The sequence below is a fragment of the Myotis myotis genome, unplaced genomic scaffold (genome assembly GCF_014108235.1).
Source record: "Myotis myotis isolate mMyoMyo1 unplaced genomic scaffold, mMyoMyo1.p scaffold_m19_p_9, whole genome shotgun sequence".
NCBI lineage: Eukaryota > Metazoa > Chordata > Mammalia > Chiroptera > Vespertilionidae > Myotis > Myotis myotis.
Genome location: NW_023416401.1, coordinates 427,799 through 445,925, shown reverse-complemented (window position 1 = coordinate 445,925; position 18,127 = coordinate 427,799). Strand labels below are relative to the sequence as shown.

General features: G+C 57.5%; 1 protein-coding gene across 3 annotated transcripts in view; it reads right to left on the bottom strand.

Moving 5' to 3' along the window:
• The window catches only part of LAMA3 (laminin subunit alpha 3), a 148,641-nt gene that overhangs the window by 52,537 nt on the left and 77,977 nt on the right, over window positions 1–18,127 (bottom strand). For all 3 annotated transcript variants that reach the window (XM_036321714.1, XM_036321713.1, XM_036321712.1), the window contains exons 30-36: window positions 13,594–13,792; window positions 11,893–12,037; window positions 10,761–10,901; window positions 8,613–8,774; window positions 5,748–5,846; window positions 4,367–4,450; window positions 332–562 (exon numbers count right to left, since the gene is read on the bottom strand). In XM_036321714.1, the coding sequence (XP_036177607.1) occupies window positions 332–562; window positions 4,367–4,450; window positions 5,748–5,846; window positions 8,613–8,774; window positions 10,761–10,901; window positions 11,893–12,037; window positions 13,594–13,792 (1,061 nt within the window). The remainder of the gene's footprint in view (window positions 1–331; window positions 563–4,366; window positions 4,451–5,747; window positions 5,847–8,612; window positions 8,775–10,760; window positions 10,902–11,892; window positions 12,038–13,593; window positions 13,793–18,127) is intronic.

The following is an 18,127-nucleotide window of genomic DNA, read 5'->3' as shown; positions in this document are numbered from 1 at the left end:
GTGGTGATGGAAGGAGCCTGGGTTAGAGAGAAGCACGAACCCAGGTCGGTACCAGGGAAGCAGCAGCTCAGATACTGGGGTGCGCCTGGGGCTCCTTCCAGCCTCCAGGAAGCTCTGATGTGACCCCCAGATCCACGGGCTCCTCAGCTCTCCCGTGGGTTCCGAGATGCTGGGATTTCTTTCCACTTAATACCTGAGGGGGGGGGTCCAGGCAAGACAGGAGCCACAGCCCCACCGAGACCTGTGCGTGGAGCGGGCGGCCCAGACCAGCCGGTGCTGGACAGCGGCCAGGAGTGCCCGGGGCGCTTGCACGGACAGGAGAATTTCCTACCTGGCATGAGTCACCCGTGTAGTCAGGGGGGCAGGCACACATCTCCACCGTGTGTGCGCGGCGCCCGCTCCCCGTGTCCGAGGCCTCCTCCAGCCCCACCCCGCTCAGGCTGAGCCGCTGCGTCTCGCTGAAGTACAGGCCGCGGAGGCGCATATCCTCCAGCCCCGACAGCACCACCATCAGCTCCGCCCGCGTCACCGGGGCGCCGCTCCCCGCGTGCCGGAAGCTTCCCTGCAGGGAAACAGAGAGGCAGGCTCACCTCAGGGAGGCAGACACCCAGACAGTCGACGACACAGCAGAAAACAAGATGCAGTCGGATAGGAAGGGCCCGAAGGGGGACAGACACTCAGGAGTCAGATGTTCTGCCTCCTCCCAGGAGGAGGGAGCGCTGCGTTGAAGGGGGGAAACGGAGGCAGGAAATCAGGAACAATGCAGTGAAACTGGAGTTTCCAGGGTTAGGCTTCTTTTAAAATGTACTTGTGGCCCAGCTGGCGTGGCTCAGTGGTTGAGCATCGACCTATGAACCAGGAGGTCACGGTTCAATTCCCTGTCAGGGCACATGCCTGGGTTGTGGGCTCTATCCTCAGTTGGGGGGGGGGGGGTGTGCAGTAGGCAGCCGGTCCATGGATCTCTCTCATCATTGATGTTTCTATCTCTCTCCCTTCCTCTCTGAAATCAATAAAAATATATTTTTAAAAAATAATAAATAAAATACACTTTTGTTTGTGCAAGCACCAAGAAAGATGGCATGGAAACCGAGGGATGCAGCTCAGATATTTACATGTGAGTAACTAGGACAGAGAACACAACCTTCTCTTGCACACACACATTCATTTTCTATGATAAAAAAGATACAATATAAAAATTATCACCTTAACCAGTTAACTGCCATGATATTTTGAATTTAATTAAAAAAGGTCTGCTGCCCGCATCTATAGACGCTTATGGCGCACAAACGTTAACCGTATTTAACTGAATGCTACAATACTATTACTCTACGTGCATTGTTGTACGACAGGTGCCTAGAACTCTGTCATCTTGCAAGACTGACCCTCTATGCCTAAGAAATCACTTCCATCTCCTCCCCCCGCATCCTGCCCCTGGCGACCACCGCACTTTCTGTCTCTATGAATCTTCGAGCTTAAGTACCTCTCTACAGGAAATCATGCAGTTGTTTTTGTGACTGGCTTATCTCACTTAGCACGATATCCCCCAGTCCCATTCACGGCCTGTGGCAGGGTTTCCTGCCTTCTGAGGGTGGGATCACATTTCTACGTATGCGCCACTTTTTCTTATCCATTGCTTTCGCCTCTGGGCCACTGGGATAGTGCTGTGATGGACACACGTGTACAAATATGCCTTCAAAATGTTGTTTCCAATTCTTGTGGATATATATCCAGAAATGGGATTGCTAAATCATGCGCTAATTCTATTCTTTAAATTTCTGAGGAGCCTCAATTGTTTTCCACAGCAATGCACTGTTCCGCCAACGGCGTACAATTTCTCCACATCCTTGCTCACTCTTGTTCTTTTGTTTTGTTTTGTTGTTAATTAAAAACATTTCTTGTAGCCTTCCTAGTAGATGTGAGGGGTGTCTCCTGGCTTTGATATGCATCTCTAATGACAGTGATGTTGGGCATCCTGTGCACAAAAGCCTGTACTTTTAACCTCTGGAGTCTGTTGGTTCCTTTGAAGAGTTTCCACGTCTCTTTAATGGGCAGAGTAACAACACCTAATCCCTCGGCAGCATCGTGAGGATGAAAGCGGATTAGTGATGTGATGCACATAAAGTATCAGAACAGTGTATAGTAAACATAAATAAATGGTAACTGTCATCCTATATAATAAAAAGCTAATATGCAAATTGTCCCCTTGACCAGGAGCCGGCCAGCCAACTGCCTGCAGCCCCTTCCCCAAGCCGGCCCTGCTCCTGATCAGCACCCCCCCTACCCCGATCGGGGCGGGCTGGCCGGACCCCACCAGTGCACAAATTCATGCACCGGCCTCTAGTTAACACATAAATATAATACTTATGTAATTTTAATGTATGTTTTAGCAGCTAGAGGTATAATTTATATACAGTAATATTCCCTCACTTTACGCATAAAACTTTTAGTAAATTTACAGAAGCACAATGTAATGTTAGGACATGTCCACCCACCTCCAAGAGCAGCCTCCTGGCTACTGCAGTTACCGCCCATTCCCATCTCCAGGCCCAGGCCCCTACTAAGCCACATGCTGCCTCTGTGGACTTGCTGATGCTGGACATTTATATAAATACCAACTTAACTTCAACACTATACAGAAACGTGGCTTCCAGTTGCTTCATTCCCTCCCCTGCTCCTTTGTGCTACGGTGATATAACTTACATTTTTATACATTGTAGGCTCACCAACACAGGTTTAAAATTATTGCTTGATGCAGCTGTCATTTAAAGCAGATAGGAGGAAAAAGGAGTTATAAATAAAAGATATGTTTATACTACCTTTCCTATTTACCTTTGTAGTTACCTTTACCTGTGTTGGGTTTCTTATGTGGATTTAAGTTACTGTCTGGAGTCCTTTCATTTCAGTCTAAAGGATTCCCTGTGGTATTTCTTGTAAGGAGGGTTGGCTATTTGATGAATCTTCTCAGTTTTGTTTATAATAGAATGTCTTCATTTCCATTATTTTTGAAGTACATTTTGCTGGATATATAATTCTTTGTTGACAGTGTGTTACCTTCCACACTTTGAAAGTCTCAGCCCATTGTTGTCCAACTTCCATGGTTTCTGGTGAACAGTCAGCTCTAATTTTATTGAGGACCCCATGTATGTGACACCGTGCTTCTCTCATGCTGCCTTCAAGATTCTCTGTTTCTCAGCAACTTTACTATGATGCTTCTGTATGTGGATTTCTTGCATTTATCATACTTGGAGTTTGTTGAGCTTGGGTGTGTAGATTAATGATTTTCATCAAATTTGGGGAGTTTTCAGCCTTTATTCCCACCCCCCTTTCTGGCACTCCTATTGTGCACATGTTGGTACATTTTTTCTGACTATCTCTGAGACTCTGTTTGTTTTGCCTCACCTTCTTTTCTTCCTGTTCCCCAAATAGATAATCTCAATTGAACTTCTTCAAGTTGGGTGATTCTCTCTTCTGCCTGCTCAAACCTGTTGCTGAGCCCTTGTCTTAGTCAGCTCTGGCCGCCATAACAAAATACCTTAGATGAGGCGGCTTAAACAAGGTGTATTTCATCACAGTTTGGAGGCTAGAGATCCCAGGTCAAGGTGCCAGCCAGTTAGGAACTCTCTTCCTGGCTTGCAGATGGCCACTCCGCACTGTGTCCTACACGGCAGGGAGAGAGTGAGCTCCCGATGTGTCCTCTTATAAGGACAAACTAGAGGGCACATGTCATCCTACCAGGTCAGGGCTCCACCCTTATGACCTCATCTAACCTTACTCACTTCCTTACTCCAAACACAGCCCTGGGGTCAGGGCTTCAACATACGAATTGGTAAGACAGGGCTCTCCTATTCTCCTTTAGTTCTTTAGGCATCGTGTTCTCTAGTTGTTTGACATATTTAAAATGTTGATTTAAAGCCTTTTATAGTAAATTCAATGTCTGGGCTGTTTCTCCTCCAGCCCTCTCCCCCCAACCTCCCACGTATAAACCACATTTTCTTATTCTTTGATGTTAGACGTCTTTGTGGCTTTTTCGTCAATTCGTCCCAAGCATTTGTTGGACACTCACCAGGTCCCAGCACTGAGGATACGTCGTAGCACTTAGAGGCTCATGGGGTTTTTAAGACAAAGAGGACGGACAGTGCTCAGTGCCATAAAAATGGCACAATCAGAGCCCTGTGAGGATGAAACTCTGTAGTTTCCATAACTCGTTTTAAACTGAGAGATATAAATTATGTTTATATTCGGAGGATTCGTACAATTCATATTTTTAACTCACAAAGTAAGTTAAGAAGCACGACTGTGTGGAAGGGCTAAGCTGTGAGCAGAGGGCCCTGGAGAGCCAGGGAGGCACGTTCCGGAGGTCACCCACCTCCACCAGCTGCAGCCGCCCGTGATGCAGCCTGTCCGGTCGCGGGTCACTCGGCTCCTCGTGGACGACGGACATGCGCTGACCCTGTTCAGAGAAAAGCACGCCTGCCTTCAGGCTGTGGCTGGGCCCTCAGGCTGTGGACAGGCTAAGAACAAATTTATGTGGATCTGCATGTGTTGCATGAAGTGCCTGATTCTAGAAAATTGTTGGGAAATAAACTGACTGGCAAAGGATGAGTGACAAGGAAGCAAAATGCTACTACCCAATACACTGCGGGTTCACAGTCAGGAACCCCCAAATTCTCTTGACAAAAGATGGCTAAAAAGTTGGGGAAAAATTTTAAGCTGTGCCTCACAGTTAGTACATGAGGTGCTGTTTCTATTGCTGCCTACAGACTGGACTGTGGTAGCAAGAAAGCGCTTTGGGGGGTGGGGTGGGCAGGAAGGTGCCAGGCCGCAGTGCAGCCTGCAGAGCGGGGAGCCGAGGGCTGGCCCCTGGGGGCACCCAGCCCTACATTCCTCACCCTCTGGACTCAGCTTGTCCACCCAGCTCTGTGCCCGCTCCCTAGCACAGGGCACAGGGGAGGCCAGCGCCCACTGTCAGCACCCCCACCCCAACACACACACGCGCCCCAGCTTCTCTGTGGTAGCACCAGACCTGACAGGAATGCCTTTGAGCCATGTTTCAGAAAGAAGAGATTATCTGTGATCACAGATCATTTTAAACCTCAACCTGAGAAACACGCCCAGTCGGCTCTTCATCACAGCAGCCCGGACACAGCAGAGTAACCGTTCATGCTCCAGGGAGAAATCAGGGAGGCATTTTGAGCATCACCTCTCTGTGAATCTAACCGTCTGCACAATCAACGTGTTGGCAGTAACATATAGGTGTGCTGGTGGCCTGGCCTCGCGAGACTCTGCACAGAGAACGAGCCTGGGATGCCGCACTGCTTGGCGGTGGTCTTAGTGGCAGCCACTCCTCCCTCAGCCGTCACTCTCACACCTTTGGTGCTTCGTGTCAGGGTGCTTTGCAAAGGTTGAGGTGACTCTCTTTTTGAGGACAGGCATTGCCTGCCCTTCATGAGCCCAGCCATGTGGCCTTGTCGGCAGGAAGGGCTCAAAAGCATTTGGAAAGGAAACTGAAAGATGGAAACATAAAAGTGAACTTATGAGAATCAAGTTATGAGCCACTAAGCACATTGGGCCTGGGGGGGTGGGGCAGGGTCCGGGCAAGCACTGCATGCTCTACCCTTCATTTAGTTTCTACAAATATTGGAAACGACGTCATCGAGACATTCACAGCCCCTCGTCAAGCTGCCCTAAAGGGAATCAGCGCCGACGGCGGCCGCCCGCTCTGTCCCTCGCGTCAGGCTGGTACCCACAGTGAGCTGCACGTCTGGCTGCTTCCCCAGCAGGGCCATGTCGGCCGGGAGCCCAAAGGACTTGACTTGGTAGGTGAGGAAGCCACCGTAGGAGGAGACCTGAAACGGGAGGGATGTGGTCAGCAGGCAAACATGAAGAGACCACGGCAACATCGCTCATGTGAGACGTACGTGGGCCCAGGGTCTGGAGAGAGACACAATCAGCCTGTTAACAGGGACACTAGCGAGCGGACTGAAGATGGTATTAAACGCTCCACAGGATGCCCACTTTCGATCACTTAAACCGCATAGCGTGATGGAGCTTCACGAGTAAAAGATCCTTCTGTTAAAAAAAAAGCGCAGCCCAGCTGGCATGGCTCCGTGGTTGAGCTTCCTGTCGACAGCCTGCAGGAGCAGAGACCTGCTGGCAACCGGGACAGCTTGGAGGTGGACCCTCAGCCCAGGTGCCCACGCCCTGGCTGACACCTCGACTGCACCCTCAGGAGAGACCCCGAGCATCCGCTCCTGGACTCCTGACCTCAGAAACCAGGCTAGGTCATCAGTTTGTTGCTTTAAAAGTCAGTGTTGCCTGAGCTGGTGTGGCTCAGTGGAGAGAGCATCAGTCTGCAGATTGAAGGGTCCCAGGTTCAGATCCAGTCAAGGGCACATGCCTCAGTTACGGGCTTGATTCCCCAGTGTGGGGTGTGCAGGAGGCAGCCAATCAATGATTCTCTCTCATCATTGATGTTTCTATCTCTCTCTCCCTTTCCCTCCTCTCTGAAATCAATAATATATATATACACACACATATATATACATATATGTATATAACATATACTAGAGGCCCGGTGCACAAAAATTTGTGCACTCAGGGGGGAGAGGGGGTCTCTCAGCCCGGCCTGTGCCCTCTCGCAGTCTGGGACCCCTCGGGAGATAACGACCTGCTGGCTTAGGCCTGCTCCCGGGTGGCAGAGGGCAGGCCCAATCCCTAGGTGCAGCCCCTGGTTGGGCTCAGAGCAGGGCCGATTGGGGAGTTGGGGCGCCGCCCCCATCATGCACAGAGCAGGGCGGATCGGGAGGTTGTGATGCCACCCTCAGTCACGCACAGAGCAGGGCCGATCAGGGGGTTGGGGCACTGCCCCCTATCACGCACAGAGCAGGGCCCATCAGGGGGTTGAGGAGCTCCCCCCTGTCACGCACAGAGCAGGGCCCATCAGGGGGTTGGGGAGCTCCCTGCTGTCACGCACAGAGCAGGGCCCATCAGGGGGTTGGGGCACTGACCCCTGTCACACACAGATCAGGGCCCATCAGGGGGTTGGGGTGACGCCACTGTCACACTCAGGGCAGGGCCGATGGGGGGTGGGGGGTTGGGGCGCCGCACTCTGTCACACACAGAGCCACAGGGCGATCAGGGGGTTGGGGAGCTCCCCCCTGTCACACACAGAGCAGGGCCGATCAGGGGGTTGGGGTGCCGCACCCTGTCACACACAGAGCTGCAGAGTGATCAGGGGGTTGGGGAGCTCCCCCCTGTCACACACAGAGCAGGGCCGATCAGGGGGTTGGGGCGCCGCACCCTGTCACACACAGAGCCGCAGGGCGATCAGGGGGTTGGGGAGGTCCCCCGTCACGCACAGAGCAGGGCGGATATGGAGGTTGTGGCCCCGCCCCCTGTCACACACAGAGCCGCAGGGTGATCAGGGTGTTTGGTCGCTGCCCCGGTGCTGGGAGGCCTCGCGGCTCTGCTGATCCCGGTGCTTGGAGGCATATTACCCTTTTACTATATAGGATAGAAGCCTGGTGCATGGGTGGAGGACGGCTGGTTTGCCCTGAAGGGTGTCCTGGATCAGGGTGGGGTTCCCGCTTGGGTGCCTGGCCAGCCTGGGTGAGGGGATGATGGCTGTTTGCATCTGGTCACACACCCTTTAGGGTGGGGGTCCCCACTGGGATTCCTGGCCAGCCTGGGTGAGGGGCTGTGGGCCGTTTTCAGGCTGGTGGGTGACTGAAGCTCCCAACCTGTCCTTTTTTATTTATTTTTTTTATTCTGGGCCAGCTTTAGCTCTGAGGCTCGGCTCCAGCTATGAGACCTCCGCTGCTGAAAGCAGGCTTCTGGCCTTTGTTTACCCTCTTGTATTTGAAACAATGTTGCAGTCCTGCTGGCTGAAGCCCAGGGTTTTGTTTAGCTTCTATATTTGTTACAATGTTGCTTAGAGTGCAGCTGAGAGGCCAGCAAGGCAGACGGGGAAGCTTGGCTTCCTCCATCACTGAAGCAAGCAAGCCTCCCTGTTCCCGTCAGCTGCCTGGCTGCCGGCCGCCATCTTGGCTGGCAGTTAATTTGCATATCGCCCTGATTAGCCAATGGGAAGGGTAGCGGTTGTACACCAATTACCATGTTTCTCTTTTATTAGATAGGATATTATCTTTTAAAAAGTCAGTGTTGCAGGAAACCTGTTACTCAGCGAAGATAACCAGTGCATGGCCCACCTGTGCAGGTGAAGAGGCGTGTGCATGAGGCAGGAGCGGGTTACGGGGGAGCATCCACATTCCCCACACGCAGAGCTAGACACCCCAGGTGGCGCCTACCTTGTTCCCCAGGTAGGAGGGAGGGAGGCCCAGGTGGCACCTACCTTGTCCCCAGGTAGGAGGGAGGGGGGCCCAGGTGGCACCTACCTTGTCCTCCAGGTAGGAGGGAGGGAGGCCCAGGTGGCACCTACCTCGTCCCCCAGGTAGGAGGGAGGGAGGCCCAGGTGGCACCTACCTTGTCCCCAGGTAGGAGGGAGGGGGGCCCAGGTGGCACCTACCTTGTCCTCCAGGTAGGAGGGAGGGGGGCCCAGGTGGCACCTACCTCGTCCCCCAGATAGGAGGGAGGGAGGCCCAGGTGGCACCTACCTTGTCCCCCAGGTAGGAGGGAGGTGCGACCCAGGTGGCACTGAGCACGGTGGAGGGCAGCTCCTGGAGGTCGGCGACCACACTGCCGCTGCCGGGGTTGAAGGAGACGGGGATCTGGGCCCTGTCCGCTGTCTCCAGGCGCCAGCCCATCATGTCCACAAACTGGAACACAAAAGCCAGGGCGGGAATGTGGGATGGGGCCTGTCGCCGCAGCTGGGCTGTGCAGAGGATCCAGAGACGAGCGGTCGCCTGGCCTCACAGGCTTCCTGCCCCTGTCTCCTGGGACCCTGCCCTGGGGTCCTCGGAGGGCAGAGAGCAGGGGGTGCGGGGTTATCCTTGCGCCCAGACACATCCTGACTCCTGACGTTTAGTAGGCGCCCATCAATGTGCGAGTGACACCTGGGTACGCGCCTAAGTAACAACTAGTCCCGTGGGCTCCTGTTATGGTGAGCTCCTGCGTGTGAGACATGGAGTGGAACGCAGTGCTGGGCTGTCATCACTGCTCTATGGGGCCTCATCACTGACTATGTCCCTGGTCACAAAGGGCGCCAGGAGTTAATGGTGAGAGGAAGGGAACGAAGGGCTGGCAAGGCAGAGGTTAGGAATCAGGCTCCGGGTTCCCTGGGGGCAGAGGGAGGAGACTTCAGAGTGGGTTTACAAACTAACTTTTTCCCAATTAAAGGCTGCACTCCTTTTAGGAGGCAGGCAATGAAATCTTTCTTTGAATACTTGTTGGATACAACACTCGCACAAAGAAAGCAAGTATTAGGCTACTGGTTCATGGAATAATGAAGGCAACACACGTTTTACTTGCATGGAGTTAATTTAAAAAGTGGCCACACTGCCCCAGCTGGTTTGGCTCAGTGGTTGGAGTACCTGCCTGCGGACTGAAGGATTCTCAGATCTACAGTGAGGCCTTGACTTACGAGTGTCCCGACTAACGAGTTTTTCGAGATACGAGCTGTCTCTCAGCCGATTTTTTGCTTTGAGTTGCGAGCTAAAATTCAGGTTACGAGCCAGCTTCAGATACCTCACCACTAGTTGGCCCAGCGAACGTCACAGTGAACACCACAACATCAGCACAGCATCACGTGTTTCACTCGTTCATTTTTGATTTGACATACAAGTAACTTGAGTTACGAGCTCTGTCATGGAACGAATTAAACTCGTAAGTCAAGGCCTATGAACTCCCAGTTCATAGGTCAACACTCAACCACTGAGTGGGGCCTTCGACTGTATTCCAGTGGAGGGCATGTACCTGGGTGGCAGGCTCCATCCCGGCCCCAGACGGGGTGCATGTGGGAGGCAACCAATCAGTGGATCTCTCACATCGATGTTTCTCTCTCTGTCTCTCCTCCTCCCTTCATTCTGCCTAAACATCCTCGGGTGAAGATTCACAATAACAAAAAAGGGGCCAAAGAGAAGATGTGGTGAAAGGCCTGAGAAAGAAGTAACCCAGGAAGAAGATGAGCTGATGAGAAGCAGCAGGGGAGGAACCACAAAGCCACGTGTTTAACGGTGCCCACTGAGCATCTACTGTCCCAGATGCTGCCGGGGCACTGGTCTGAATCGGAGCTCAGGCGCGCGTGGGGGAGGGAGGCAGATAATAAACACATTTTAGAACTAATCGTACAACAGGGCAGAGGGTGACGGGTGGGCTATGGCGTGGGGAGCGGTGAGAGAGGCCCCGTGAGCACCAGGCGCTGGAGCAGGGGCCTGACACCCTGCAGGACGGGATGGGGCAGGAGAGCATCTGTAGGAACAGCACTGAGGCTGAGGCACAGCCAGGGCCAGGCTCAGCCTTTTAACAAAGCAATACAGCCCGGCCCGGCCGTGAGTCTCAGTGGTTGAGTGTTGACCTATGAACTGGGAGGTCATGGTTAGAGTCCCGGTCAGGGCACAGGCCTGGGTTGTGGGCTCCATCCCCGGTGTGGGGCGTGCAGGAGGCAGCCGATCAGTGATTCTCTCTCATCACTGATGTCTCTCTCTCTGTCCCACTCTCCCCTCCTCTGAAATCAATAAAAATATACGTATTTAAAACAACAACAAAGTACTACCTAGACACTCCATGGCCCTCATGTTTCACGCCCATCCGTCCGCCCTCACTCAGATGTTCTCCCTGAAACAGGCCAACGCGCTCCCGCACACCTTCGCTCTCCGTCTGTGGGTGCTGTGGCAGTGACGGCTGATCCCAAAACAAAAGCAGCTGGTGCAGCCCTGGGGGTTCGCCGGGTCCAAGTGGAAGGAGCCTTCTCGACACACATCGCACTCGGCACCGTCCACATTCTCCTACGGAAAACACGGAAGGAGAGGTCATTCCCTCCACGGGGTCCCGACGGCCGTAACCTACCCGCATGAACAAAACACAGCACAGGCTGCCAGGACGGGGATGCCAACAGAGCGACGGTGAGTGATTGTTAAGCTTCTTTACGGCCTCATTGTTTAAACCAGCTGTGTGAGCCTTTAGAGCAGCGGTTCTCAACCTGTGGGTCTTGACCCCTTTGGGGGTCGAACGACCCTTTCACAGGGTTGCCTAAGACCATTGGAAAACACATCTATAATGATATACTGTTTTTGTGGTTAATCACTATGCTTTAATGATGTTCAATGTGTCACAGTGACATTGGGGGTCACCACACCATGAGGAACCGTATTAAAGTGCCGCCGCGTCAGGAAGGCTGAGAACCGCTGGCTTAAACGTGTGTCCCCCACGGGTAGGGCACGTCCTTCTCGCTGGCGTCTCGAAGGCAGGGAATTGAAGTCGGACGATACCAAGGCCTCCCGACTCTGGGACCTGGGGCCCGACAGGCACAGCCAGGAACAGGCTCCTAGAGCACCTCTGAGCCTCTTGAATTGTAGGCAGAGTGTGTGGGTGCCCGGCCGGCGTGGCTCAGTGGTGAGCATCGACTTATGATCCAGGAGGTCAGGGTTCGATTCCCGGTCAGGTCAGGGCACATGCCCGGGCTGTGGGCTCGATCCCCAGTGTGGGGAGTGCAGGAGGCAGCCGATCAGTGACTCTCTCATCACTGCTTTTTTCTCTCTCTCCCTTCCTCTCTGAAATAAATTATATATATATATATATATATATATTTTTTTTTTTTTAAAGATGTGTGTGATTTTCTGGAGAGGGTTGCACCTGTCACCGGACTCTTAAGGAGGCCTGCAGCCTCCATCGACCACGGGTCCGTCCCATCCCCATATATTCCTGTACATGGACTGGACATGAAGAGCTTTCACAGTGACTGGCGGCCAACGTCCTGGCCGCACGGCCCAGGCTCACCTTGCAGAGGCAGGCCCCGGTCTCCGGGTCGCAGACTCCGGGCTCTGTCCCGTCTCTGCTGCAGCGGCAGGGGACGCACTCAGGGAAGCGGTGAAACCCAGGAGCGCATCGGTCGCAACGTCGCCCTGAGATTCTGGGCCTGCACCTGCACCCAAGCAAAGGAAGCGGAAGCCGTCGGCATCTCTACAGCTGGCCTGGCGCGTCCATGGCCCGGGGCCCGGTGCTGACGGCCAAGGAAGAACAGAGGCAGCAGAGCCCGGGCCTGAGCCCCGAGGGTGCGGACAGGAAGAGGGAACTGTTGTACATGTTTTCACTTCATTGGAAAATAAAGGAACAGGAGTCCAGCAGGTGGGCTCAGCCATTGAGCATCAAGCCAGGGACCAAGAGGCCACCGGTTCCACTCCCGGGGAGGGCACAGGCCTGGGTACAGGCTCCATCCCCTGTGGGGGCGAGCAGCAGGCAGCGATCAAGCCTAAGGAAGGCCCTGGGCCACACCTGATCACTGCCCTGTGCCAAGCAACCCGTCCTTCGGGAAGGAGCTGAGTGAAGACCTGATTTTTGCATTTAGAGAGAGAGGAAGGGAGAGGGATAGTCTTTATCCTTCTCAAACCAGGAGCATGAACCAGTTCCATTCCCCATCAGGGCACGTGCCGGGTTTCAGGCTCGATCCCCAGCAGGAGGCAGCCCATCAGTGATTCCCTCTCATCATAGAAACAGCATTTGCCATTCGTGTCTCAGCAGTCGTGCCAGGACCTCTCGCTGCTCCGGGGCAGCCCCTCCCAGGAGCTTCTCCAGCATGTCCCTCCCCTCCCTGTCCCCCCCCCACACACACACACAGGACCCCCACACCGGCTCAGACAGGTGCCCGGCAGGCTCTGCACTGAAACCTCGAAGCCGGAGTCACGGGCTTCCAGGAGAAAGCGTACCAGCCGGACGGTGCGGCGACGGCATGAGGGACAGGGTCCCGCCTCCCAGACCAGAGGCTGGAGGCGCTGGACGGTGGTTACACAGCAGGGGGTGCATGTGGCTCACCCCGTCCAGCTGCCCCAGGGAGGGACCGGCCTGAGGATTTCAGCCCGAGTCCTGCCCGGTCCTTCACAACGTCCAGCTAACGCAGGGAAGGGTGGAGCCCGGCCCTAAATACAAGTGGCGAGGCGCCCCCCACAGGGACACGTAGAAGTTGGTAACCACGCGTGCATTCTGACACTACGAATATGCTGCAGCCCTGGCCGGTGGCTCAGTGGTTACAATGTCGGCCCACGGACCAAAGGGTCACGGGTTCAGTTCCCATTTAGGGCACGTACCTGGGCTGTTCGATTCCTGGTCAGGACACATGTGGGAGGCAAGCAAACGATGTGCCCCTCTCATATCAATGTTCCTCTCTCTCCCTCCTACTCTCTAAAAATCAATGGGAACATTACTTTGGGGTGAGGATTAACCAAAAAAAATAAATAAAAAGATGGATGGTGGAGGGAACAGGCCGGGCAGCTTGTGGCCTCAGGCGACCGGTCCTCACCCACCAGGCCCTGCTGGGTCCCCTGGGGGACAAGTGACTCCACACGTGACCTATCTGGACGGGGAACCGCGGCCTGAGGGGACCCCGTGCAGCCCTCGGGCCCATGAGAATCAGGAGTAACACCCGGTGTGGGCAGACGCGTCATCCCTTCCATGGAGAACCAGTGGGTCCATGCCCCAGCTCACCTGCACTGCCCGTGGTCCGGGTGGCACTCAGGGGTGCCTGCCGTGCCCACACTGGAGCAGTTGCAGGGCTGGCAGCCCGCCCGGGGGTGGAAGCCAAAGGAGTGGGCGTCGCAGACCCGGCACTGGGGCCCGGCCGTGCGCGGAGGGCAGAGGCATCGCCCCGTTGTCTCATCGCAGGGGCGCCAGCCGCAGCTGCATGCTGCAGGGACAGAGAGAGACGTGCAGGTGAGATGCTGCCCGACCCGGCAGGGCTGCACCAACGGCCAGGATTCTAGAAGCTTTCAAGGGCAGAAAATGCCAGGCTCTCTTCATGGTGGCATTGTTGATGGGAGCTGACATGAAGGCCCTTTCTCGGGCCGAGGCTGACCCTGTTGAAGGCTCCTGGTGGAGGATGTGTGACACGGGTGGCACAGGTGAGGCGGAAGGTGCTGGAGCCCAGGCTCCGGTGGAGGCGGCAGGAAGGGAGTGGGCTTTGCTCCGTGCCCAGCCCTGCGCCAGGTGCTCACTGTCCAGATACGCTCCAATCCTCTGAGAGGGGTTTCTTTGCTCCCTTCCCTCCCTCCCTCCTTCCCTTCCTTCTGGATTTACTCAGCACCTGTCTGTGCCAGGGGCTCGGGCAGAACTGGCACCCCAAGACCTCACCGCCCCGTGAGAGTGTCACCCAGAAAACAGCTGTGACTGGGGCGGGTGCAGGATGCAGGGGGAGCCCCGAGGGACTCAGGGAAGGTTCTCCAGTGGAGTTAAAGCCAAGCTGGGCCCTGAAGGACGAGGAAGGGCATTCGAGGTGGAGGGAACTGCATGTGCGAAGGCAGGGAGGCAGGACACAGCCCGCCTGGTCTGGGAACTCTGGGAGGGCGATGGAGCCCAGGCCCAGGAAATCTGCTGGGTGAGGTGGGGGTCCCAGAACTCAGTACCTGGACCCTCTGCCTCCTTGACCTCCTTTGCTCCTGGCTGCCTGGCCAGAAAGAGACCCCGCCTACCTGCACTAGAGGAGGCTTTGAAGCTGGAGAGAGGGATGAGGAAGGAGGGTCAGCTGCTGGGATTGCTTCTCAGGAATCTCCTCCTCCTCCTCCTCCTTCTCCAACACCATGGCAACCAGGAACACCTGTGAGCTGGGCTGAGTGGAGGGGGAGGTGGGCTGGGGGTAGGGCCCTCTCTGAGCCTCAGTTTTGGCATCTGGAATATGGGCACCACAACCCAGTTGCTGGCTCCTGTCAACCCAGGTGCCCCAGCTGGACTCATGAGGGGAAGGCGGGGCTGGGGGGACCCTGCACCATCCTGCGGCTGGGGGCTCAGCCAGGCGGCAGGAGTCCCTGAGCCACGTGGCCTGCGCTTCCCACCCAGCAGCTGCCTGGTGCGCCCACTGCACTGTCCCTGCCCAGGAGCCCGGGGGAGCGGGAGGCAGGGCCGAGGCACAGACACAGGGATGGTCTCCCCGGGAGCCCTGCAGGGGGAGGTCTGGGGGGGTCTCCCCTGCTGGGGAACAGGGCCCAGCTGTTCCCAGAACCTGGTCAAAGCCCAAGAAGGAGGGGAAGGAGGATCTATTTCCTGGGGTTGCTGCTCCCATGACAACAGACTGGCCTCAACCAACAGGAACACGTGCTGTCCCCTTTCTGGGCCAGAATCTGAAATCAGGGCGTCTGGGCTGTGCTCCCTCAGAGGCTCCAGGGAGGGTCCTTCCTGCCTCTTCAGCTTCTGGGGGCTCTGGGCTGCATCCCTCCATCTTCACGGGGCCCCTCCTCCATCCTCAGGCGACTTCTCCAGTGTGTTCACGGGGCCCCGCCCCCTTGTTCACGTGCCCACTATTGCCTGTTCATGTGGCCCCGCCCCCTTGCGACCTTGGATGGTCTGTTTCTGGGGTGCCACCTCCCTGGTTGGCTGGCTGCCTGCTCTCACACCTGTCAACAGTCCCTTTGCCAAAGTCCTTCCAGAAAATCGTGTGCACGTGCCATCTCTTTCCTGCTGTGACAGCTGGGATTGAAAAGGAGACAGGAGAGCAGTGGCCCGTCCAGAGTCCATGCAAGAGGTCCAGAGGGACCTGTGCAGTCCCTGGAGGCTCCCGAAGGGGCTCCAAACTAGCAGGCCAATGCACCCAATGCACCCCAGTGCATCCAAACCCAGTGCACCCCAGTGCATGGAGCCCTGAGCCAGGCTGGGATCAGGAGCAGGACCCGTTGGCAAGGCTGGTCTCATGTGGAGACTCTGTGCCGAGGCTACATCTTGGGCAGCGGGATGAACCTGCTTCTGAGAAGCAGGATGGGTCTTAGATAAGGTCTGCAGGCTTCTGGCTCAGGGCGTGGTAGCCCCTGGCCCTGCCTCCACTCCCCCTCAGGAGCCTGTGCACCTGGGACAGAGGCCGCCCCATGGAGCCCGTGCACCTGGGACAGAGGCTGCCCCATGGAGCCCGTGCACCTGGGACGGAGGCTTCCCTAGAGGAGCCCGTGCACCTGGGACAGAGGCCGCCCCACGGAGCCCGTGCACCTGGGACAGAGGCTTCCCTAGAGGAGCCCGTGCACCTGGGACAGAGGCCGCCCCACGGAGCCCGTGCAGCTGGGACAGAGGCCGCCCCATGGAGCCCGTGCAGCTGGGACAGAGGCCGCCCCATGGAGCCCGTGCACCTGGGACAGAGGCCGCCCCATGGAGCCCGTGCACCTGGGACAGAGGCCGCCCTAGAGGAGCCCGTGCACCTGGGACAGAGGCCGCCCCATGGAGCCCGTGCACCTGGGACAGAGGCTGCCCCATGGAGCCCGTGCACCAGGGACAGAGGCCGCCCCATGGAACCCGTGCACCTGGGACAGAGGCCGCCCCATGGAGCCCGTGCACCTGGGACAGAGGCCGCCCCATGGAACCCGTGCACCTGGGACAGAGGCCGCCCCACGGAGCCCGTGCACCTGGGACAGAGGCTTCCCTAGAGGAGCCCGTGCACCTGGGACAGAGGCCGCCCCATGGAGCCCGTGCACCTGGAACAGGGGCTGCCCTAGAGGAGCCCGTGCACCTGGGACAGAGGCCGCCCCACGGAGCCCGTGCACCTGGAACAGGGGCTGCCCTAGAGGAGCCCGTGCAGCTGGGACAGAGGCCGCCCTAGAGGAGCCCGTGCACCTGGGACAGAGGCCGCCCCATGGAGCCCGTGCACCTGGGACAGAGGCTGCCCCATGGAACCCGTGCACCAGGGACAGAGGCCGCCCCATGGAACCCGTGCACCTGGGACAGAGGCCGCCCCATGGAGCCCGTGCACCTGGGACAGAGGCCGCCCCATGGAACCCGTGCACCTGGGACAGAGGCCGCCCCACGGAGCCCGTGCACCTGGGACAGAGGCTTCCCTAGAGGAGCCCGTGCACCTGGGACAGAGGCCGCCCCATGGAGCCCGTGCACCTGGAACAGGGGCTGCCCTAGAGGAGCCCGTGCACCTGGGACAGAGGCCGCCCCACGGAGCCCGTGCACCTGGAACAGGGGCTGCCCTAGAGGAGCCCGTGCAGCTGGGACAGAGGCCGCCCTAGAGGAGCCCGTGCAGCTGGGACAGAGGCCGCCCTAGAGGAGCCCGTGCACCTGGGACAGAGGCTTCCCTAGAGGAGCCCGTGCACCTGGGACAGGGGCTGCCCTAGAGGAGCCCGTGCACCTGGGACAGAGGCCGCCCCACGGAGCCCGTGCAGCTGGGACAGAGGCCGCCCCATGGAGCCCGTGCAGCTGGGACAGAGGCCGCCCCATGGAGCCCGTGCACCTGGGACAGAGGCCGCCCATGGAGCCCGTGCACCTGGGACAGAGGCCGCCCTAGAGGAGCCCTTGCACCTGGGACAGAGGCCGCCCCATGGAGCCCGTGCACCTGGGACAGAGGCCGCCCTAGAGGAGCCCGTGCAGCTGGGACAGAGGCCGCCCCATGGAACCCGTGCACCTGGAACAGAGGCCGCCCCATGGAGCCCGTGCACCTGGGACAGAGGCCGCCCCATGGAACCCGTGCACCTGGGACAGAGGCCGCCCCATGGAGCCCGTGCCCCTGGGACAGAGGCCGCCCCATGGAGCCCGTGCACCTGGGACAGAGGCCGCCCCACGGAGCCCGTGCACCTGGGACAGAGGCTTCCCTAGAGGAGCCCGTGCACCTGGGACAGAGGCCGCCCCACGGAGCCCGTGCACCTGGAACAGGGGCTGCCCTAGAGGAGCCCGTGCACCTGGGACAGAGGCCGCCCCACGGAGCCCGTGCACCTGGAACAGGGGCTGCCCTAGAGGAGCCCGTGCAGCTGGGACAGAGGCCGCCCTAGAGGAGCCCGTGCACCTGGGACAGAGGCCGCCCCACGGAGCCCGTGCACCTGGAACAGGGGCTGCCCTAGAGGAGCCCGTGCACCTGGGACAGAGGCCGCCCCACGGAGCCCGTGCACCTGGAACAGGGGCTGCCCTAGAGGAGCCCGTGCACCTGGGACAGAGGCCGCCCTAGAGGAGCCCGTGCACCTGGGACAGAGGCCGCCCTAGAGGAGCCCGTGCAGCTGGGACAGAGGCCGCCCTAGAGGAGCCCGTGCACCTGGGACAGAGGCTTCCCTAGAGG